The 24,884-nt window shown below is 43.2% G+C and overlaps 1 protein-coding gene across 1 annotated transcript in view; it reads left to right on the forward strand.

The window, feature by feature from the left end:
• SFMBT2 (Scm-like with four mbt domains 2) overlaps positions 1 to 24,884 on the forward strand; it is a 188,246-nt gene that overhangs the window by 98,384 nt on the left and 64,978 nt on the right. Inside the window, exons 7-10 of the mRNA XM_014949114.1 lie at positions 4,332 to 4,429; positions 16,679 to 16,780; positions 17,589 to 17,736; positions 22,764 to 22,846. Coding sequence (XP_014804600.1) covers positions 4,332 to 4,429; positions 16,679 to 16,780; positions 17,589 to 17,736; positions 22,764 to 22,846 — 431 coding nt within the window. The remainder of the gene's footprint in view (positions 1 to 4,331; positions 4,430 to 16,678; positions 16,781 to 17,588; positions 17,737 to 22,763; positions 22,847 to 24,884) is intronic.

Below are 24,884 nucleotides of genomic sequence, written 5' to 3' on the forward strand. Positions count from 1 at the left end.
TTTGGAAGCACGTGTTTTTCTTCACTGATAGGTAGGAATCAATGTTCCCCATCACTTCTAAATTAGGTGCGAGTGCTGGAGAGCATGAATATCACTCACTCTGTTACTTTATGCAGAGTATTTGTGTTCCAGAGAATCACTTTTTCATTGACCATCTTTGAAACCTCTTGGCCTGTATAGGTTTGGTGAATCAATACAGAAGTGGCCCAAATGAAATTTGCGCTTCCTCTTTGTTTATTCCATTCTTTTTCTACTCTTTCCCCCTTTTACTCAGTTATGCTTCCTTCTCTATGGATTCCCCACCCCCTCACCTTTCTTTTTCTCTTTATTTTTTCAGTTGTCTTGTTTCTAAACTAGTTGTTGAACTTATTTGCTGAAGTTGTTTATGTTTCTTCTCTATCCTTGATTTAATTGCTTTTAAAATTTATTTCTCTTGCTCTCATCTGTCTTCATCTGATATCTGTTTCCTCTCCTTGACATTTCTTTTGTCGTTCACTTTTTAGTGAACATTGATATTAATGAATTCAATACCCAGATCTTCTTCCTGACTTCATTGGCTTAAATACGTGGTCGTCACTTTACGTCTCCTAAAGCTGGGTCTCATAGGAGTTCTCTGAGAAAAGACCCTTTGGGTCTGAACCCTTCCATTTTCTCACAAGCCCTCTCCTGAACACTGCCCCCAGGGATCTTTTTTTGGTCTCCCCCTCTGGTCTACGCAGTTGTCAGGCTCTGCACTTAAAGGAGCAGCCAGACAGAAAAGGGACTCTGATGAGTTTCTGGAGGTAGAATGCTGGTTATTCCACTTCTGACATAGTGGACTATGTCAGCCGTTGGATGTCCACCTAACATCAACATGTTCGTAGAGCACAATGGATGAATAAAGTGTATGAGACCCAGAGGAAGAAGTGGGGAGAAGCCAAGTGGCTGGTCTTAGTGGATCTGTTTTAAATTAAAGAGTCTGCAAAAGAGAGGCAGGCAAGCAATAGTGAGTTGTTGGGATAAGATGCTGGCAGCAGAGAGCTCAAAAGAAGCTCAGGGATGAAGCTACCAAACCACAAACTGTCAAAGGATGCAATTTCCTAAGGATGCCAGGCCAGGAGAGTGTGTCAGGGACACATCCCTGCCTGCTTAACTCCTCCCTGGTGACTTCTATAGTAAACTGGATTTGAACTAGAAAGGCCTTCGTTGTGTGAAAGATCTAGTGTGGACCATCTTAGGAAAGAGAGACAGTATGAGCACTATGTTGATTTTTTTACACATCAGGGATCAAATTCACCTGATATAGTGTAGGCATCAAAAAGACAGTTCAGCATAAGCTATTCTTTTGCTTCATGATTGGCAGAGAAAAGAGGATGCCTAAGACCTGTCTAACATAGGTCAGATGAAATGACATCTTCATAAGCCTATTTTTTTTACTCAGAGTGTTTGAAAGCAATGAACATAGACCTGGTTGTCTATCTTGAACATCTGAAGCCAGTTGATGTGACTCCTTGATTGATAGCAGGAGCAGCCTTAGGCTGTATATCAAAGGTGTTATGAATCTCCTCCAAAGAGATGCTGAGAACATGCAGCTCCTCCCAAATCAGGCTGCATGTTCAGTTGCTATCAAATGAGTTATATATCAGTTCTGTAGGTTGTTACCATGCTTTGCTTACCCTTGATTTGGATGCTGCACATGCACCTTCAGCTTTATTTCCCTTTACTTATAGGCTATGATTTTTCTCTGTTGATCCCCCTCTGGGACCTGTCAGCTTGGGTTCCACCTTGCACAGCAGTTTGGGGTCAGTTGTTCAAGATTCAGAGCATGTCGTATGAAGGAGATCCCATGGATCTTAGTGTCTCTTTTTCTGAAGCCATCCACATCCAAGCACTCACTTAATGTACAAAAATGTGCAAGAGGGTCCTCATATAAAGGAGATCCCATGGATCTCAATGTCTACAGCATTTTGGGTCTCTTTGTCTGAAGCCATCCACATCCAAGCACCCACTTAATGTACAAAAATGTGCAAGAGGGTCCTTTGGAAGCAGCATCCTGGCTGTCTTCTCCGAATGGCAACTCTCAGGGGATTTGTATGTCTCACAAGCCCTTTTAACTGAGGCAAAGGGGTCATACGTAGCATATTTTTCCCCTCAGCTATATATCAGAATGCAAAATAAGCCTCCTTGCTAGTGCAAATTGGCACGGGCTGCTTGACACAGAGCCACTGATGGTCTTGCCTCGGCTGCTTACACAGGAAGACATCGTCTCTTTTTTATGTTACTTTCTATTTAAAGACAAATTGGCAGTCATTTTAATTGCTCACTCCTTGTTAACCTAAATACAAATTGACACAGTACACTTTGTTCAATTACCTGCAGCCCTATCACTTAAATGAAATGCTTTATGCTCTTTTAACTGAGCGATTTAGTGTCCATACACTTGCCAGCCTAAGCAAGCTCCCACTAATTAAATGCGCATATGATATTGCTCGCTGGTTATTGAAACCCTTGGAGTTGTCTTTGCCTCTCGAAGTTTGTTGACACTGCCCAAAGAAGTTGCTGTTTCTTTTCCCTGATTCTGGGCAAAGTCACCCCAAATGCCATTTTCTTTTCTTTCCTTTTCCTTTCTTCTTCACTGCCATCAAGGTAGAAAACGAGGGTCTGTTTTCAGCTTCCTCTGTCTGGGGACCATCCAGCAGGGTTTTCCGAAACTCAGACTTTTTGTTAGTTGAAACAACAGGCTGGCTGCAGCTTGGGGCAAAATCATACTGTGTTGAGTATTTCCCTGCTTGGCCTCAATTAAAGCAGAAAGGAAGAAATGAGGTGAATGATTTCTCTCCCTGCGCTTCAAACTGATCAGAGCTCCTGCAAGTAAGGGAGAAGCAGAGCAGCAAGGCTATAAAATAATGAACAATTAGTTAAAGAGTGCACTCCTTAACACTTGTGACCGCTACACGTGCTGTAAACAAAGACTTGAAATGCATATTCCTGATAATAACCAGACATTTGAGGAATTAAAAATACTGCCCTGAAAGGTTAACATTTCCCTTTAAGTGTGTTTAAATTCATATGCATATCCTTGATGTCGGTTCTGAAGTAGCGAGGTTTGATATAGTGGAAGTATAAATACATCCACTTCCACTGAGTGATTCTGCAAATCCTATTTTGATAAGGTCTTAAATCTGTTGAGATCAGAGCATAAAATTCCCTTGTACCGTCAGTGCTAGGTGAAAGCAGTGCTTGCCAGTTCCTTTTTTTTTTTAACACATATTTTTTATTCCCTCCTTCAGAATTGTAAGATACAGCGGTAAATCTTCGCTAGCTAGTAAATATGTATGGTTATTAGATGTACAGAATTTAAATGCAAATTGGGCCAAATTGAACTGTGATGTAAGTGCGTGAAGCCAAACTGACAAAAGAAAAGCTTCGCACTGTTCGCTCCGTATCAAGGTTCAAGTTTATTACTGAGTAAATGTTCATTTCCATTTTAATAATTGTCGCAATCTATCTACCTATCTTGTCTCTTTAAGACCTTGATATGAATGTTCTGCAATAACTTGTTATGTGCAGGATAACAATATGTTTTCTAGGGCAGAAGTAAATCCAATATAATGTTCTTCATTATAATATTGTTTCCTACATTGTTTCCTTTGATGATTCATAGGCATTTCATTGCACTGAACCATAAAGGGCTTGTTAATCTAATGATTTAATAATATTAAACCTATTTAAAGAAACTCTGTGAAAGCAATGTGAATCTGCACAAAGAAGTATAATGATGAAAATACATAAGTGTAAGTCTTTGAATTGGTGTGATAGTCTGGTTTGAGTGTGGTACCAACAAATGAGATCTACCTTAGATGTTCCTCCCCACACCTACCCCTACTCACCACACAAAAACCCCAACCCTGCAATAAAAAATAATAATAAAGACTTTCCAATGAACAGAAGCCTTAGTAAAAATATTTCTGCCTTTGTTCAACTTTAACTAATATTGGCTGAAGATCTGAGGTTTCTCACATCAGGTATTTTGAGAATTGAAAATCAAAGGACAGTTTGTTATTTTCAAGCAATGAGATAGTACAATTCTCCTTTCTTCAGCAGAAAATGAAGGACGTGTATTTTTCTGGGTTTTACTCCAGGATATATAACACAATCTTCCTTGAATGTGCCCCTGCTAGTTGCTTTTGTGTTGAATTTATCCACGCTGTACAGCTTGGAACGTACCCACTGTTCATTTCCCTTGTACTATCCATTTTTATGACATCGAAACTTAAGTCTTTGAAAAACGTTTGATCCCCAAACAGTCACCTCTTGGTTTTGTTGTTTTTTTTTTGTTGTCGTCGCTTTAGATATCTATTCTCTGAAGACTATATCTGAGTGGAAATGCGCTCTGGAAAAATCCCTTAATGATGCAGCAAATTTTCCTCTTCCAATGGAAGTGTTCAAGGTAAAAGATACGCATTTTTCCCTTTGCTTACAGAACCCGCAGTGAATAAATACCATGCAGTGTTTAGCAGCTTATGTTAAACTTTTGCAGGAAAGGCCGTTGCTCTAATACATCACCGTGAAAGGTCACAAGTGAGATGTTTGTATAAAATGCAGTTTTACGTGGGGACTTTCCACTCTGAGAACTGATTTCTTTTGGTCAGTGTTTTGTAGGGGCTGGGAGCGACCAGCACTGAATTCTCCAACCTCATTTTTAATGTGTCTTATTCTGTTACACCTGTGCAAAAGGCATCGTATAGAGCTGTGAAAATGCAGGGCTACAAATCTGGAAGTTGCCGTCGACTGGCCAGCTTTCTGTGAGCCTTGCACCAAAATTTTCACTTAATCATGAGCCACAAGGCAGAAAAGCCTCCTTCAGGGACCTGTAGTGGAAGTGGGAGATAATTTTGCTCCCACATCGTTTTTCCTTTTTTTTTTTTTTTTCCCCCCTCACTCTGGTTTTTAATAGTTAGAGATGTGCTTCAGCCCTGAGGCACCAGCTTTAATTTCCCGTCCAAATCTGCACTGCTATTAATCATGACGGCTCCACATAATCCGCATTTCTAGCTGTGCCTGTCTGGTTTCTAACAGTTAAATCCTGGCTGTTCTGCGATGGGCAGCGCGGCCACGGGTGCGAGAGGATGCTCAGGGAGGTGTGCGTTTTGTCTCTGGTGGTGTCACCTCCTGCTTGGGGACCTGGTGGACCACGGTGCCCTCTCCATCACCATTCCTGGCTCATCCAGCCTGAGCACCCTGTGGGTTCCTTCCCTGCCCATCAGCAGCATTTATTATTAGGAAAATTTTTTTCACTGAAAGGGTTATCAGCCATTGGAATGGGCTGCCCAGGGAGGTGGTTGAGGCACCATCCCTGGAGGTGTTCAAAAGACGGGTTGATGTAGTGCTGGGAGGTATGGTTTAGGGATGATGTTTCTTGTTTGTTGTGTGGGTGTCTATTTTTGTCAGTTAGGTTGATGGTTGGACAAGATGATCTTTAAGGTCCCTTCCAACCTAGAAGATTCTGTGATTCTGTGATTTCACTGGGACACCCCAAAACACCCATGCAATTGGAAGAAGGCACCCGCCATGCCCCATCCCAGCTGGCATTTCATGAAACCCTAGTGCCACCTTCACCCTTTCTGGTGGGACATGCCAGCAGCTTCCCATGAGGAATCCAGGCTCCTTGCCCAGCTGAGATGCACTCAAATTAGCAACGTTAATTTGGGACTGCTTTGCTAATGGCCCAGGCGGTGGCTCGTTTGCTTGCGATGTGAAAGCTCCACGAGGCTGGGAAAAGTGTGGAGATTTGTGCCTTGGCTTCCTGCAGGAGCGTGGGTTTGAGAAGCCCCCAGCGTTGTGATGGGAGTGGCGTGCAAAGGGTTTTGATTCTCTGCCATTTATTTCATACAACGCTTCAATCCGCCAACTCTATTAAAAGTTTGCATTCGCAGTTTCAAGATCAAAAATGCATTGTGTGGGGCAGGGATTCAATCACAATAGGGAATGCCTAATGTGTAAATTTTATTCCTGCCTGTATGAAAGAGTGAAGAATGTTTCTGATGAGGCTCATAAAACATCCTTTCTTTTGAAAAGTTTATAACTAACAGCTGTTTTGCTGCCTCTTCTCAGCATGCCAGACTTATACCCGCTTATTTTAATTATTGCATGAGGGTCATAAATTTAAATTCAGCAAATCCCAGTTGCTGTGCCATGCGGTGGAGCTTGGAAAGACGTTCCTTTTAGAAGACAATGTGAAACATTGGAATGCTTGAATGGCCCAAGAGAAGAGTTACTTTGGGGCCAAAAGTGACAAAAAGGCAGGATTAGGTCAATGGGGCTTTTTTTATTTGTAACATGAAAGGTGAGCCCATGGGGAGCTGAATTCAGTGTCTGGTGTTATCTAAGCCCCTGGTTCTGGTGCTGGGAAAGGCAGGAGGCTGCATAAATGGTTTGTGTGTGGGCACCACTTTATTCTGCCCATTTAGGGGGAATCAACCCCATCTTGTGCTTGTTCATTAAGGAGGAAATTATGAGAGCTTGTCCATGCCTGTCAGCATGTCTTCCTCTAGTGATGACTTAAATGTGATTTAAGGAAAGACTTTAGGAGACTATATGCAATATTTGCCTGTGGGACCTTCAAGGAGAATCCCAGATCCCAGCAACAAGTGTTAAATACAAAGGTGTATTTTTTTTTGTTTTCTTTTAATTTTAATATTTTATTCCAAAACCAGCACAGAAGTAATGTCTGTACATGGTGCCTGGGGCTCTGCGCTACTGTAACTGTCAGGTGTTAGATGAGATATAAAACAAGGGGTTTGACAGCTGGCAACTGTTAAAGATCTTCTGGAAATCTGGAAGTGTTTACTTTGGCGGACATGGTAAACTGCACACCGAGCAATTATATTCTGCATTTTCCACATTTCCCTACAGAAATCCATCAGTGAGGAGAGTGTGTGTGCTTGCTCCACAGGCATGAGTGGTCCCCAGGGTGAGCGTGTGCGTGGTTTGGCTGGGTGATGACTTAAGGTACTGCTGTCCCTTGGGCTGTGGGCAGTGTCACCAATGTGCCATGGAACTGGTCCCAGGTGGTGGCAGCATGAAAGCAGATCCACATTTGTAGTGGTAGAAGGGGCTCCTTAGATGGGTCTATCAGCCCATCATTGCTGTCGGTGGTGATGCCCTTCAAGTTTGGTGTAATAGGGTTGATTTCTGCTGGGGACATCTTATGCCATGGATTTGAGCCTGGATTACCAACGCTCAGCAACACGCCAGAGCTGAACTCGTGTATGGTGGTCTTTGGCAGCAATCCTTTGCAAAACCACAGCCTTGATCCCCCTCCTGGCATCCAAGGAGAGGGCACCAGCCACCAGACCACACGAGCTGGTGGCAGAAAATCAGAGAGAAGGCTGCAAACAGGATCTTTTTTTTTTTTTTTTTTTTTTTTTTTGGTTTTTTTTTTACTGTTTTTTTTTTTTTTTTTTTTTCTGGTGCTATTTTACACTTGGCCATATGTTGCAAGTGTTTGTAAAATGCTTTTAGGATCCTTTGAGAAGGAGCGTGATGTTCAACTGCCAGAAAATGCTGCTATTATATAGTTACTAAACATAGTGTTTTGCAAACTGCACCTCCTGGAATAAGTTTTTTTTCTTCACAAAAGCTTTTTGCAACACACTTGCTATTTTGTCATTCTGTTCTTTTCAGAAAACATGTTGATCCTTAAAGAAAACTAAATACAGACAGTATTTTCAAGGGTGTTTGAATAGTTTAGCATCACAAAATGTTCTGAAAGGCCACAACCCAAGGAGATGTGTCCTTTTGCTGTTTCTGCTCTGATTTCAGGGTGCTGTGGGGATCCCCCATGCTTGGCCAGGTATCGGTCATTAATGATGGCTTAGGCTTAAGAGGACACCTGAGGAAATGGGCAGGGGTTTGCATATGAATAAGGGTGGTTGGACTGCTATTGGGGTGTGATTTCAGGTTAAATGTGACAGTACAGTGGTTGGCTTCAGTGGTAGCTTTGATGGAGCTCTTTAAGAGAGAGCCTTGCATGAGGAAGCCAGACTCCAAACACAGCACCTTCTAGCCTTAATAGTTATGAATCAGTGCATTTTCTTAGAGTTAAAGCCCTGTAGCTTGGGTAAGATGAATGCTGAACACATATCGTGGGATTTAATTTCCTAGAGAGAGGCAGATCGTGGAAAAGAGGAAGATCCTGGGGATCTTCTCTGACCTCCCAATATGCTTCCCCTGGTCTCCCGTGCTGTATCTGTGGGTCCGTGCGGATGTCGTGGATCCTCAGGTGTCTTTCAGCTCAGCTCAGATGGCTCTATTAGGGCAACTAAATCCTACCTGAGATTTGGGGTGCTCATTGTCTTTCCATAGATGTTGCATATGGGCATCCTATTCCCAGTTCCCTCCAATTGCTCTGAAGTGGGTCCTGATGACTGGCTTGGATGGAGCTGTCATGAGCCACATCCCTAACCCAAACCCTGTTAAACTGCTTGAAGAGCACAGATGCTTAGGAGGGAGAGGTGTTATCTAAGACAGGTGGCAATTCCTAATTTTTAGCCTTTGGTCCCATCCCTCTTGTCTCCACCCTCTGGTTCTCCTTTCCTAAAGTTGTCATTTTTTTCCAACTTGAAAATTGTTATCTGGCAAAAACTGCACTATGCCCAGCCCAGTGTGGCCCTATTTGTAACCAGATATTTTGGGTGTTTCCTGTAATCAGTAATAGTCTTAATTAATGGTAAGACTAATGACATGGAAGGAATCAGTTGGGACAGATCTCTCCTAAGGAGAGTGATAGCCATCACCCAGGCAAGAGCTTCCCCCAGAAGTTCAGGAGGGAGTGGTTTTTCTAGTTCTAGACTTGAAAGTATGAAGACAAATTTTCCCCCTCTAAAACATAATTTTCCCATCAGATGAATTGTGCACTTTAATTATAAGAGTAAGGTGGAGTATTTCTCCAAGACTTTGATTATTTTTAAAAAGGAGGATGACATCTCTCAAAAATTAATGCTTTGGATGTTTTAGGGTGTTTTCTTTCCATTATTTGGTATTCTGGAGGACTTAAGTGTAAGATAGAGAAACCCAAGGGTTACTTTCTGCTCAGAGACAATCCTGACCTGAGTGGATGAGTAGACCTGAAGTCCAACAGGGTTCTTCTGTCTTCAGCTCCCCCGAGTAGACGGGTGTGTGTTGATGCAGTGGCTTAAAACAGACGTGCTTTTGGTTTCACTTGGAAGACAAATCCTAACGTAAGCAATCCCCAGCCCCTTCATGCACTGATGGCTTGGCTGGTCCTCGTTGCGCACGCTGTGCTTTAATAACCCGAGAGTCGCCATGTTGTTTGCAGGCTGCCAGATTATTTATACTCCATCTGTTCTTCCCCGTCCATAGCACTCGCCAGCCCTTCTCCCTGGCTGCTATTTGCCTGGCCAGGAGACATCCATGGCGTCCCGATCCCTCTGTCGTTTGGCTGCCTTTTGACACATTCCTGTCTCAGCTTGTTAAAGCCATTTACCTTTCAAAGACCTAATAACCATCATTAGGAGTGTACCAGTAAGGTCTTTACAAATGTAGCTGCCTTCATGGTCTTGGGAACAGGGATGTCTCCGAAATCATAGGTGCCACTCAGGTGAGATAGAATCTGGTGGTACTTCTGTGGACCAAGGAAGAGTTTTAATCTCTCTACAACTCCCTTCTGACCATGAGCTTGGCAAAGAAGCGGATGGGGAGAGCAATCCAAGGATGAGAATGAAGCCCAGTCCCTTCTGAGGTGCCCTGAGGGTCTGTTTGGCAGCACCATATGAAAGTCAGGGTTGGAAGATGAATGATGGGGACAGTTCAGGCAAAGCAGACGGGCTGGGTGGGAACCGAGTCCCTCAGCCTTCTTCATCCCTCAGGCTGTATGTTTAGCACGTGTGGTTGTCTTTCTCCGTTACGTGCCAGGGATGTCTCAGGATGGTGAGAGGTTAGCAAAAGGGCCTGATCTAGTTTACTTAGTGCATCCAGGTTCAGTGTGAGGGATTTTGTGCATGACAATGTGAGCTCTTGCCTCCTGCATCCTTGGACATGGCAGTGTTTTCCACTGAAAGGGGCTGGTGTGCACCTACAAGCAGAGTCTGCTCCCGTGTAGGGGGTGGGTGATACCTGAAAGTCATTTGTCTAAAGGTGGGTGATTTTTCCCAAAGAAATTGAAGGGCAGCTCTGGCCCATAGCTGTTTCGCAGGGTGGTACACTGAATTTGGTCTGATCTTCTAGCAAATTCCCATTGATTTCTCAATAGTGGTTACTGCCATGACATTACTGAGGGCAGACTCGATCCAAACGAGTGCCTATGAGAGCTCAGTCCCTCTTCACAGCCAAGGTGCTTATTTAGGGGTGTGCAAAGAGACACTGGTGCTTACACTTCGAGCACCCAAGTTGGTGTATTTGGCTTTCCCACCTATACTTGACTTTCCAACCTGTGAAATGTGTGTGTGACACAACCAGGATGCGTTGGCAAACACTTGTGGAGTGGTGCGGCAGTCCTGAATGCTGTAAGATGTTAAAAAAAAAAAAAAGCAAGCCCACAACAACCAACCAAACAACAAAAAAAAAACCCTGTGTGGAGGCATATCTGTCTCTTTTGCCTCTGCTGCCCGGCACATCAAAGCAGGCGCTGCGTAGGAGGGGATCTTTGCCCTAATGCCATCTGCGGCGGGCCGAGCCATACGGAGAAGGTGTATTTGGATGTAGACCGGCTACTCTGCAATGTTGCTGTTTCTATGGTAACTATTTTTTATTCAACAAGAGGAGCTTAAAAAAAAAATAATAAAAAAAAAAATCTGTAGGGCTAAATTCGATCCCAGGCAGAAGCATCTGCAGTTTTTAAGGGGCTCTTCAGTAGGTGCAGTTTGAAGCCAGCTCTCATGCTTATTACTTCAGGGTCAGGGTACCTCCAAAGCCTCCCTCCCAGCACCTTTTCCTCTTCATCCCACCCCACACCTCTGCATTTTGGCCTTCCCATGTCTGCACTTGTCAAACCAGGGGACAATTTGCCTGCTTTGTGTCTTACCGGCGGATTTTTGTCTCCCTGTAGAGAGTGTGTTTTTAGGGAAAATTGCTCCGTGTTTAGTCCCAGGCAGAAGCATCTGCAGTTTTTAAGGGGCTCTTCAGTAGGTGCAGTTTGAAGCCAGCTCTCATGCTTATTACTTCAGGGTCAGGGTACCTCCAAAGCCTCCCTCCCAGCACCTTTTCCTCTTCATCCCACCCCACACCTCTGCATTTTGGCCTTCCCATGTCTGCACTTGTCAAAGCAGGGGACAATTTGCCTGCTTTGTGTCTTACCGGCGGATTTTTGTCTCCCTGTAGAGAGTGTGTTTTTAGGGAAAATTGCTCCGTGTTTAGCAAAGGAAGTTGATGAATCGCAAACAAGACTGATTCATCTGCAAATAATACAGAGGACTGCATTTGGGAGGGTTTCTTTATTTATTTATTTTTCTCAATTAAAAAACAAATGCCAGATTCCTGTAGAGGCAGTTTAACCACTGCTATTACTGTGTTTGTGACTGGTTACCACACATGAGCTTTGTGATTAAAATTAGGCTATTAGAAGCAGCCAGTTTCTTGGAGAATTAGAGAAAACACTGGGGGAAGCGATTTCTTTGAAAACAAAAACTGAATCAAATAATATGTTTCCAATCATAGCAGATGGGGCCCACTTCTGTGTTTTTTTTAGTAGGGTAAACCAGGAGAGATGTGACTGAAGGCGATAGCATTTCACACTGTTACAGTTGGTGGGGATTAAAGGAGGCTCAGGTCAATCATTTATTAAGTGCTCAGTGTTTCTAATCAGCCTCTCAACTTTGCAGCTTTTCAGCATTCAGACGTAGTTCTGAATTTTGCAGAAAGTTGCAGTCTGAGAATTGGCGTGAATCTGACTACCCTGGACGAGGAGAGCCCTGAGTTTTAGGATATTTGACAATTAGAGTTCAAATTAGAGCCTTTTCCTCTTCTCTATACACGATGTAAGCTGCTGGGTTTAAAATGAGATGACTCCAGTGTTCTATCTTGAGCGGAATGGGCTAAAAATGAGCGTTTCACAGTCTGAAGGCGATGCCCTTCCTTGGGTTTGTGGACATGGCTAGAGCAACCAGCCTGTAGTACAGCTTCCCTGAGTGTCACAGGCAAAGCACCTTAGCTGAGCCCCCTGCTCTATCTGCACTGTGAAATTAACTGAGCTCCACCCTTCGGTGGCCAGAACTCTCCTGTGAAATGGGCAGATTTGAGTTTATGTACAATTAAATGATATTTTTGAGGAGCAGTACTCAGAAGCCAGATTTAACGAGGATCCAGAATGGGCAAATGACTACAATGATTTTGAAGTGTATCTTTTTGAGTTCAAGACCTAAAGTCAATGCTTAGTGACTTCATTATTAGGACTTAAGCATGTCACCCACACAGGCACTTCCCTAAAGCCTATCTACATCCTGCAGAGCCTGAATACTTCTGTAAATCTGTTTGTGGGTGTCTTTTGGAATGGCGTTTAGGCTCCCAAGTCACCTGAAATTTTTGAAACTTGCACTGCCGGTGACTCGTTAGCTACAAAGGAGAAGATGATGCAACTTTCCCAGTACCTGAAGATGAGGGTTGGAATTGGAGCCTGGTTCTCTTCCCAGCACTGCTGCTGACTTGTTATTTGACCTTCAGAGGTTCCAGTTTTCAGCCCTACAGGTGATGCTGGTTGCAGGGAGCTGTTGGAAAGCCCGTCCATAGTTTTTGTAAAAGGGTTGCAGAAACAGATGCCATGTGAAGATGGAGATGATGTTGCAGTTGAGCATCAAAGCCGGGCTGTCTTGAAGGTGCAGCCTGCGCACGCTGGCAAACTTGCAAACATGTTCTGCTCCAAAACTGGGAGCGTGGGGCTGAGTTTAACTGCTTTTTGGGGTTTGTAGTGAGAGCTGTGACAGCCCTGGCTTTTTTGCCAGTGGGTTTGGGCTGTAAGTGACCAATGTTCCAGTGGAGGGTTGTGCAATTTCTCGTTCATTACCCATGAGCACCATCACAGGCTGTAATCCATTATGTTAGAGACTGTGACCCTTTGAATGAGCGACAGGGGTACTTGTACCACGTTAATTCGTTGTGCTTTCCATGGTGTGATTTTTCACTTTGCTGTAAGGGACACAGAATCACAGAATGACAGGGGTTGGAAGGGACCTCCAGAGATCATCTCATCCAATCCCCCTGCCAAAAAGTTTCTCTTAAAGCAGGTTGGACGGGAACGCATCCACGTGGGTTTTGAATACTTCCACACCCTCTCTGGGCAGCCTGTTCTAAGGCCCTGGCACCCTCAAAGTAAAGAAGTTATTCCTCATGTTAAGATGGAATTTCTTGTGTTCCAGCTTGTGTCTGTTGCCCCTTGTCCTGTTACTGGGCACCACTGAGAAGAGCCTGACCCAATCCTCTTGGCACCTGCCCTTTAGATATTGATAAGCATTGATGAGATCCCTTCTCAGTCTACTGCATCTTTGTGGGCTGTCAATCCAGCTTACTTAACTGTTCTCCAGCAGTCAGAGGTTATTTTCATCTCCCACCTGGGCTTGTGAACCCCAGGACAGGTGATCTGCTGGTGTAAATCTGTCTGGTCACTGGGGCTGCTCCTGGGACGCTTTGACTGCCAGTAGGAGTGAAGCTTCACCACACACGAGGCTATAAAATGCTCCAACTGGTCAAAAATATTCTTCCTATTCATCTTAAAGAAAACTCACTCGGGGTAGTTGCTAGAAAATAATGGCTGGTGACATCCTCATAGGTGGCTTTGAAGGCTGTGAAATTGCGTTAAAGGGTCCAATTCTGCCACCCATAATAATTTCAGGCATTTCTTTTGCTTGGCTGCAGAGCCTGGTGGGGGCTAGGGGACAGTCTCACCCCTTCAGTCCTCTCCTTGTAGCTGCTTTTATTAAACAGGCATCTTTCCTGTCAATGTGAATAAAGGGAGGAGAGAGCAGTTCATTATCCAGTGTATCACTTTGAGTCTAATGCTAATTAAAAGCTTTGCCTTCACTTCTGTGGAACCTATTCTTAGAAATTATGTAAATTAATTGGAGTTTTGAAGAGGAGCATATGCCAAATCCTAAGCAATTCCCTACTGGCTGAGGCAACTCCAGCACTGGAACTGGAGAACGGCATCAGGATCTTTTTTTCCTTTTGTGGCTGCAAAAATCTAAGGCTGCGTTGGTAAATTTTGATGCCTCTCTTTAGCAAATATACGAGAGAGATCAAATATCCAGACCCTGACCATTTGCCAGAGAGGTATAATACAAAGGCTTTTTTCTCCATGAAAGCTTTTCCATCTCAAAAATGACATTTAATACAGACAAGCTTTTTACTTCCACAGCCCTTCTCCAAACAAATGTATGTTCCTGCTTCAAAGAGGATTTTGACCCTCAAAAAGGAGACGTGCCTGAGATCCCATGAACTCCTCTTGCGAGTTCACTCTTGTTGTTAATTTAATGGGGAAGATATTTACATGCTACGCTGAATGAGAAGGGAGATTTGATCCTAAGGTACATAGTGTGGAGAAAAGAAGATATGCTTTTGAAGCAAAATAGCTTTAAATGTTATTAGCTTTTTTTTTTTTTGTTCCCGACCTGATTTTTTTTCCCCCCCCTATGAAAAAGGCCAAAACAAATAGAAGAAGAAGAACCAAAGAAAATGATTCAAATAAAAATGAGAAGCAGTATGGTTTGTTCTCGATATATTTTGGTCTCAATCAACAAATCGCTTAAAAAGTTGATGAAACTACTTGCATGTTTAAAGATAAACATGATTAAGTACGTTGGTGGATCTTGGCTTATTATGTACTGAAGCTGGATATGAGCGTGAATTGAATCCTGGAACTTTTGATGGGGAGATGCTGCAGCGTAAGCTTGCTTCCAGATGTACATTTATTTTGCAAAGTCGCCTTTTCTTTACAACCTCACCCTAAGGATTAAGAGGCGCCGGGTGTGGATCCTCATGCAGGAGGAGGCAGCCCTCCAGTCCAGATGCTTTTTGCCTTTGGAGATTTGGAGTTCAGTGCTGGCGAGGTTCGTTTTTTTGCAGCTATCATCTCTTCCCAGCTGAAGCCTTTTCAGTAGTAAATTTGGCCATTTTTATAACCTGACGCATCCCTGGTCCTATGCAAGCTCTGTGTACGAGGAGACAGATTCTCCTCTGTGGTTCAGACTTCTATTCAATGAAAAATTCTCTGTAAAGCTGCTAGAAATGGGTCTCCCATCTCTCTGGGGCTTTAGTGGTACGGAAGCAACTCCCAGCAAGTGCACGTATGGCTAATGGAGGTGTCATACTGCAGGACATCCAGACTCCTGAATGTCTGCTCCTTCCTCAGCCATTAGTTTATTGGGCTTTGGGACTTTATTGCTAAATCGTCCTCAGTTTCTCCATCAGTATATACTTCTCTTGCTGTGAGGCTAAATCCATTATGATTTCTTTTTTTGACTGCTTTTTGGTTCTGACATAAAAGGCTTGGTAACATTGCAGGTTGGTAAGATGAAAACAGCAATTCATTTAGCGGAGGCTGGAGCTTGTAAAAATCCTTATCTCTAATGGCAGCAGGAATGTAAGATCCCAAAATAGAAGTTGTTAAGTCTGCAAGTGAAGACAGTTCTTGGGAAAAGAAAGCACAATGACATAACAACTTCAGATCAATAGAAAATCATTTTAGAACAAGAATACAACATGTAGCAATGAATGTAGATGGGAATGACATTGCTAACCACTTATTAGATAGCAAGCTTTCTTCGTGTATTTTGGAGTCATCTGTATGTGTGTGTTAAATATAACATCATCTCTTTTTGTGCTTGTATTGGCTAATGCACAACTGGTTTAGAAATACCGTAGGGCGTTTTTGTTGAACAAACACTAAATATGATCATTATTCTGGAACTAAGATGCCAACTCGTACACCTATTAGATAGGGATCATGAGGGATGGAGTAATTTGATAGATGTTAAACACTAAACTGGTGGCAAATCAGGGAGTTGAACCTGGATTTCTTCTGAGTTTCATGACCATGTTATCTCGTTGCCCTCATTTTGGCTCGGAGTTCATTTTCGTGTGTATCCACCTTTAGTCTCCTGGCTGGAGAAAAGACCTTCCCATCTTGCAGTACATGGAAGCCAGCCCAGGTCCTTATTTTGGTGCCTTGCAGGAGCTGGATATTGATTAGGGTCCATCAGACCATCCTGGGCTGCTTCCACCCATGTTATGCGTTACCCTGAGGTTACGTCCTGATACCTCAGGACCTCTGGTTGCTCTCAGATGGTACTGGCTGTCAGAGGTGAAGAGGCTTTGTCCAGGGAACAGTTTCAAGTAGCCATTTCTCAGACAGATCCTCATTTTGCTGACGGTGATTTCCTTGTTGACTAAGTTCAAGTTAAATGCTGCCAATGAGACAGACAGACACACATAGTGCTTTAGATATGATGGGCTTGGTCCTGCAGATCTGTCCTCTAGGAGTGAGGCTGTCCCCTCTCTTTCTGTGATGGTGTTGGCATGAAAAGACCACAGGACCAGGAGCGCCCAGTTGGAAGTGGGAGTCAATCTGGTAATCAGCTAGATTACAAAAGCCACATGGATGCGTTTCAAATAGATTTTCAAATGTATCAACCCCTCCTTGGTGGATGGTGCTGACACACTTTGTGTTCATCTTCCCCATTTCTTCCTGCAGGACCATGCTGATTTGCGAAACCACTTCTTCACAGTGGGGATGAAGCTGGAGGCGGTGAATATGAGAGAGCCATTTCATATCTGTCCTGCATCAGTGACCAAGGTGAGCTCCCAAAAGGGGAGATGAAAAGAGCCTGATTAAGAACCTCTTACTGCTTTCCACTATGTTTAGGCAAACTCGAGTGTTACTTCATTGGCTGGAGAACTAATTAATACATAAGTTTAAAATCCATGGATGTTCCTAATTAATGGATCGTTTCTGTCAAACAAACATGACCAGGTGACTATATGTGCACTTAGATCTCATGGGGTTGAGCATGTCTACCTACCACTTCCATGCAGAAAATCAGGATCCCTCTTTTATCCCTGTGTCCCCTCCAGGCATATGTGTTTTCCCTGCACATCTGGGAAACTTTTGAAATGAAAAGAGCTGGATGGAGGGGGTAGCTGGATATTTAATCCACACTCTCAAAGGGAAGAGAGAGGAAGGCTGTGGGGTCTCTGGGATCTCCTCCAGTCCTTGCTCATCTTTGGACACACTGAGTGATCCTGAAGCCCAGCACTTTCCTTTTCCTCAGTTTACTCATCTCTAAAACTCAGGATTTGATCTTTTGGTAGAAACACTTTGATTAAAAGTATTAAGTGAGAGCAGGTTATTTTCAGAAGTAGTTTGAGTCCAGAGTCTGGCTGTTTTAGCTTTCCACACGCTTTCCTTTTCCTCAGTTTACCCATCTCTAAAACTCAGGATTTGATCTTTTTGGTAGAAACACTTTGATGAAAAGTATGAAGTGAGAGCGGGTTATTTTCAGAAGTAGTTTCGTTCCAGAGTCTGGCTGTTTTAGCTTTCCACACTTCCTAATGTTACAGCAAATTTAACTTCTGATTTTGTTTTCTTCTTTTTCACCCCCCAGGTTTTTAACAATCATTATTTACAAGTGACCATTGATGACTTGAGACCTGAACCCAGCAAAATCTCAATGCTTTGCCATGCGGATTCCTTAGGGATCTTGCCAATACAGTGGTGCCTTAAAAACGGAGTCAATCTCACACCTCCCAAGGGTTCGTATTCCTTTCTGGTGTCCTCTGAGGGAAGTTTGCTTGTTACTATTGCTTTTAAAACCATGATGCTGTTCACTGCGGAGCATCACCCTAAGTATCTTGAGCTAGAGTAGCTCTCTTGAGTCACTGGGGCTCTTCTGGGTCATTCCATGACACGAACATCTCTGCAAATGCCTCTGACAGGCAGATTGATGTCTGTGTGCTTTGTAGTCTGAAGCAGCCTGCACTAAAGCCTAATGAATTCCTGTAAAATGCATCTTGGCGATGTTTTGTGTGTGGAAAGAGCAAAAGGAGGGTTAAAAGTCATATCATACTAGAGGCAAACCAGGCATCTCCCTGTAGCATCCACCTCAGCACAACACTGAGGCCAAGCAAAGCTCCTAAATCTAAACATCTAACCTAAGCTCACAGCCCAGGAGCATGTAGGCATTTCCTTAACTGTCTCAAAAAATCCCAGGCGAGGGCAAATTGCGAGCAGTGTTCAGGTCAGAGCCAGAAGAAACAGCCTCCAACCGTGCTATTTCCCAACTTCGTAGCAGTGCAGTTAATTACTTGCAATTTCAGACAACCACCTGTGGTGCCCTAGCAATATTTCTTCACTTGCAAAATGTGTTGGCTCTCGGGAATTTTAGATTTTTGAAGCTGGATGGGATGTTGACCCATTGCCAGAAATTGATGTTGCTTGGGAGAAAAAGAAATTCCTCCAAAACAAAACAAAAAAATCCCACAAAGTTTTTTGCATGTAGTTTATTTTCGTAATTTTGGAAAAAGCATGATGCTGCCAAACCCAGGGAAGGGAAGGTTTGTTCCCTACCAGATTTGGAGTTCTCTTATGTATATCCAGAGCACCTTTTCAGCACATATAATTTGAAATTCCCACCAAAGTCCTGGAGTCCTGTGCGTGCAGCTGCAAATGGTGCATCTGTGATTACTCTGTTGCTTTTACTGAAATAAATGTGCTGTCTGAATGCTTTAGCTCCCTCCTGCTTAAATCCAGGTGTAACGATAATGCCTGTGTTAGTACTCACTGAAATTGGCCAGAAAAGTTGCTAAAATTGAAAGTAAATGGAATGTTTTGTTTTTCCCACCCCAAATTCACATGCAGCTTCCCCCAGGCCAGCTAATTAACTAAAGTAGACCATAGGCCAGACATTTCTCTTACAGGGTCATGGCCTAATAATTTCCAGTCTGTGCTGGTACAAAGCCTGTCTGAGATGGTGTTTTACGGGTCAAGAGCACATGAACTCTCTTTTAGATGCCCACAGTTTTAGAACTGTCTGTAGCATCCATCATAATGATATTTCTCAACTTGGCCAGTTAAGTCTAAGGTAACTGGTGAAATGCCTGGTGATTAAGGTCCACCTGGGCTCTTGAGAAGGTGTAGGTAGTCTCCCCTCATTCCCCTGATAAAAATAAAGTTTGCTTTCTGCTGTCTGATTAGAAATCCTGGAGGGAAGCTATTAAAAAAAGGCATAAAGTGGCAGATAGATGCATGCCATTTCTTATACTGTGTAGGAGGGCTGCATGCCCAAACGGCATTGTAGCACCTTTGGTGAAAACCTCTTCCAAGGGCAGACATGTTCTTTGAGTCACTAAAATATAATCAGACATTGAAGTGACTTCTTTACCAACAAAAACCCAAAAACCACCAAAAAAGAAAGCAGAGGGAAAGTGAAAAGCATCCAGACCCTCCCTGAGGGACCCAGTCTTCTCTGAGCAGAATAATACCAACTTTGGATAAAGAAATAACCAGGACTTATACGAGAGGGCTGCAACGCTGCGAAAGTGAGGAAGGCTCTGGTGTGACCTGGCTGCTGATGAGCAGTTCTGCAGAAGCAGGAGGAAATCCCACCATTTCCACCCAAAACTTGGTCTACCTGACCCAAGGTGTTCAGAGTTTGCCCTTCTTGCACGCACTTGCTTCCGTAGTGCTCACGTGTTCCCAGCCAACATCACCTTAATAGAGAAGATGTTGATGATATTTAGCGTTGCCCAAATTGCTCTCCCCGTTGAAAGGCAAGAAGTTTCCATGGAGCAAAAGATGATAATTGAGGAAGACCTTTTTCCTTTTGTGAAAATAATTTCTTTGCTGTACTCTGGCCTTGGGTTTTTTGGTTAATTTATGGTTGAGAAGGAGGTTTTCTGATTTTAAAATTGACCGATTTTATTTCATTTTTCTCAGTGCGCCAGGTTGGGGTATTTGGGTTCAGAGTCCTTTATTTGTTTGATATCCAGTCTCTTGCCTTTTTGCCTATCGGGCCTTTGTTGAAGCCAGACATACAGCAGATGAGTCATGAACAGGAGGTTCGAACATTTGCTACTAGAAATAGAGAGCAGTATTTTCCTGTACAGTGCCAAAATTGAATACCCATTTACTGCTGCTGTATAAACATTGAACAAGCGCTGTTTATATTTATTAGAGCTGGATTTATAGACCACTTCCCTTTAGACTAACAACAATTGTTCCTTTTTATGAGCTATTAAGAGGGGGGAAAAACATTTCACATTCTTAGTTGTAAGGCTTTCTAAGGAAATGCCACTTCCAAAACCTCCAATACATTTGTATTGTTTTATTTACTTCTGGTTGAGCTGCTGGGCTCTTCCATGCCGAGAGTAGAGGTAGAAAACACAATGAGTCTTTACATGGTTGGGGAGTAGCAGGTGAATTACACAAGCAGGGCTTTGAACGTTATTAATTGAGCTGAGCCTTAAAGGATAACAGTGTGTGAATGCCAGGTACTTACGGAGGTAGCTTATTCTATGATTGTATGGTGCTCCATGGAAAGGCCAGGTCTAGGCTTGTTTTAAGACAGTATGCTCCTCTTGGAGTCATCCTCGTTGGGCTGATGAAGTGAGTTATGGTAAACTCTGTTACTGCCCTCCCAGGTTTTCTTCTCAGTGAAGTCTACAGCAAAAGGTCTTCCAGCAATTTCAGTGGTGCAGGGCCAAGCCAACCAGTGGTTGTGTGGTGACAACTCAGTCGAGTTTTTATACTTTTTCCATCCGCTCTGCCAAGATTTTGTGTAGCTTGCAATTAAGATTCAAAACGTGTCCACGAAGGGTTTAAATGGGAGCTAAGAGAATGTGCAGAGCGTGGGGAGGTTTTTGGGTCCCTGAAGGCAACATAGACAACTATGCTGTGGCTGTCCCCACCACCCTGCCTTCTTCTGGAGTCAGTGGAGAGTAAGAAGGACTTTCACAGGGAGATTCTGCTCCTTCTGCAGGAGGACAGACATCACCTCTAGGTCTGCCCGTTTGACTCTTTAGGGAGCCCAGGGTGACAGGCACAGCTATAGGCATCTCCACCACAAACATCTGTATGTGATCAGATGAATCCCCTTCTGACGCGATGTGTGCTTCTACTCCTGTTTTCCATTTACTTTTATGAAGCTCTAAAGTATCTGGCAGACAAATAACTGGAGAGCAAAAATGAGATGGGGAAGAAGCAAAAACACAATACTGTTGTAGAAATCAGTTGTTAAAAAACAGTGCAGGGATTTTTTTTTTTTTTTGGTATGAAAAATGAACCTTCTCTATAATTGCCCTTTTTTACTTCTCTGTGCATGTTTATTTCTAGTTCTCCAATTATTATGCATTTCAATGCCCCACGGAGACAGGCATCTTTTAGGACCCTCTCTGCTCAAGGCTTTATCTCATTAATTTTTTGTCATGTATGCAGTCACTAGGATTAGAAGTCCATCTTATCCCAGATACTTGCACCTTAGTAGGATGATTGGGACTTTATTTTAAAAAAGGTTTACCTCCATTTTAGGACCTGGATGACTGATAGGTGACTCCAGTCAGTATTCCAGTCCTTTCTTGCCTACAAAAAATTCACAATTTTCATTGTCATAAATGATTCATTCCCATCTGATCTTGAGTGTCCCTTTTTGACTGTCAATGAAAAAGGCATTAAGGGATGTTCTGTGAAGTGAGGCCAGGCCGAATGCCAAGCAGGGAGATTGAGGGGAGAATTTGGCTTTTAGGTGACTCCTAAAACTTTCCAGTGAGAGTAGTTCTGCAGTAATTTTATTACAATATTGACAATGCCATCACAAGGCCCTGGACAGGATTAGTGCTCATTCATTTCAATCTCTGTAAAAATGTAAACTAAGAGGCAGACAAGAAAAAAACAACAACTCAAAAAGAAAATACAAAACCCCTTCTCTATCCCAAGAATGTATTGCCTAAATAGCCAAGTAAGAAGAATGGATGAGCAGAGATCTGTTTTGTCTCTCTGTGATGGGACTGTTTGGGAGATGCTCATATAAATCAATGTTGCTTCCCTTTTTTTCCTAGAAGCAGAGGCTCAAGGGATCATTTTGTGGTGGAGAACTTTAGTCTGGGAGCTGGGAAATCTGCACTCATTTTCCTGCTCTGCTTCAGATTTCCATACAATCTTGGATAACATACTTACTATGTTTCAGCTTTTGTACCCTGAGCTGCTGGAAAATCAGTCCAGGGTGTAGGGTACACCCAGAGCAATGAAGAGAGAGGGGAATTTATCTCTTTGAGGGAGACTTTATTATGTTTTGAGGGAGTGGATGGATCAGCTTCTGATTGGGCTTGCGCGCTCCCTGTACACTGCCGAGGGACATTAGATGTCCAGCTCCATAACCCCATCTTCTAGATAGCTTCAGGAAAGAGAAAGAAGTCCATGACTAGTCCCACCGGAAAAAATGAGGACAGTGGCACTTCTTTGTACTTATGGATTTACTAAAGCATGGAAGACGCTCACAGGAAAGGGAAAATATGGAAATAAGCATTTTTTACTACTTTTTAATGAAGATGTGAAGTTTTCAAAGTGAAATGAAGAAGATGTATGAGTTGGGGCTGGAGAAGTGTTGTCATTGGCTCTCATGCTGTATGAACAGGCATCCAGAGTACTTGCCTGCTGATACTCTGCAATTCACTGAGGTGGGATGGGATGCTGAAACACAAATGATCGTCACCTTGGGGCCCATTTTGTGCTCTGTCTCTGGTGTGAGGTGGAGGCTGATGGCACTTTCTCTTTTGTCATCCTGCAGGTTACTCTGGCCAGGACTTTGACTGGGCAGACTACCAGAAGCAGTGCGGAGCGGAGGCAGCGCCTCACCTGTGCTTTAGAAATGTAAGCTTTCTTTTTGCCTTTGCTTTGCTCCTATTGATCCATGTGAAACACAGTTGCTTGCACGGAAAAGCTGCAGCAAACCTTTGGGAGGTTCCCCCAGGCCAGCATCAGTCTGTCTTAGGGACGAAGCTGCAGAAACGTTTCAGGTCTCTATCCCTGAAAAACAAAAAATGTTAATCTTACTCTTTTCTTTATCTAATTAATTTAGCTTTCCTGCTGTTCATCTCCTCTCTGATTTTTTGTACAGCACCTAGCACAAGAAGGATCTCAACTGACTGTTACAAGTAATTCAAGTGCTATTAAAAAAAAACCATAAAGTGGTTTAAAAAATTGCGTATCACCTGGTCCTTTTCACATGTTGAGTGTTTTTTCTGGCTTCCAATGAGATACAGTTAACCAAACTAAAGGAATTTAAAAGCTATGGTTGGAACTGTTGAGCTCAGAATGTGAGGAAGGTGATTAACACACATGGATGCTCTGGTGTTTGGGACAGTTCATCTGCTTCCTTGCTTCAGCAACTGTGGCATGAGAGTGAGCTTGAGGCTGTCATTATGCTGGAGGCCACCAATATTCAGAGCTTTGGAAACAATCTTCTTCAGGCTGTTTTGTGGTAATGTGGTGTTAAAAAAAAATAAAAATCAAATATGAGAAAAAAACTTCTTTACAGTGAGGGTGACAGAGCACTGGAACAGGCTGCCCAGGGAGGGTGTGGAGTCCCCTTCTCTGGAGATCTTCAAGACCCACCTGGATGCAGTCTTGAGTGATGTGCTCTAGGCGTTCCTGCTTTAGCAGAGGAGTTTGACTAAATGATCTCTAGAAGGTCCCTTCCAACTCTGGCGATTCTGTGATTCAGTGATAATGACAATCTGGCGTGGCTTGATCCAGCAGGTATTCATCACTTGGTGAAAGGCAGATGTAGCCTTCTGCCTTTTACAATAACCTGGAGCTCTTCATGCTCCCATCAGCTGATGGAAGTTGAGATCTCATCACTAACTGAAAATGTGATGGTACCTAAAATGAGTGCAGAAGGATTTGCAAAATGAAGCGGTGCTGTGAATGGTGGACAAGCAGGTTCCTCTGGGGGTTATGTAGGCTTTCACTGTACTCAGTGGTTTTGAGACTGGGGTACAGAGTGTTTATGAAAAGCAGAATTGAGACAATCTCACAAGACATGTTTTTCCATGAGTCAGAGCCTATGAAATGGTCCTCCTCGTCTGTGGTGGCCTGAGGGCTGCCAGGCTTGGAACAGACCTTTGATGGTGAAATTATAAATTTGAATACTTTTTGTTGATGAATTCAGAAGATCTGTGTCATCAACAGAGTTTGACCTGGGGATCAAGTCAGAGTTAGGATTTCTTTGCCCCATTTGTTGTGCCATCCTGTGCAAAACCCCATATCTCAAAGAGACTTCAAGCTAAGATTTCCAAAAGCGCTGAGGGAAGCTGGGCAACGCTGTGGTGTACCAACAGAGTGGGACAACTGCTGCATTTCTTCTCTTCTGCAAGCGCCCCTCCCTTTTCTTTATGTCCATCCTCATTTTGTCAAGTAATGGATCTGTGCTCTAAACGCTGGCAGCCTTGAGAATAGCCTCTGCGTAATATCCTCCAAAGATTAAATCAAGAGATAGGACAAGGGGAAGTGGCCTCAAGTTGTGCCAGGGGAGGTTCAGGTTGGATATTAGGAAACATTTCTTCACGGAAAGGGTTATCCAGCATTGGAATAGGCTGCCCAGGGAAGTGGTTGAGGCACCATCCCTGGAGGTGTTGAAAAGATGAGTTGACGTGGTCCTCAAGAATATGGTTTAGTGATTTTTTAAATTGCATATTTCTTATTTATTTCTTTTTTTTTTTTGTCAGAGTTAGGTTGATGGTTGGACTAGATGATCTTTAAGGTCCCTTCCAACCTAGACGATGGATTCTATGATTCAATTCGAAGCACATTTTTTTTTCTTTTTTTTTTTCTTATTGTTTAAGGAAACATTCATCAGATGAACGTGTGCCTGTTATTCTTTCACTCTCGATAACACAGCTCTCTGCAG

Source organism: Calidris pugnax, unplaced genomic scaffold (genome assembly GCF_001431845.1).
Source record: "Calidris pugnax isolate Ruff unplaced genomic scaffold, ASM143184v1 scaffold125, whole genome shotgun sequence".
Classification (NCBI taxonomy): domain Eukaryota; kingdom Metazoa; phylum Chordata; class Aves; order Charadriiformes; family Scolopacidae; genus Calidris; species Calidris pugnax.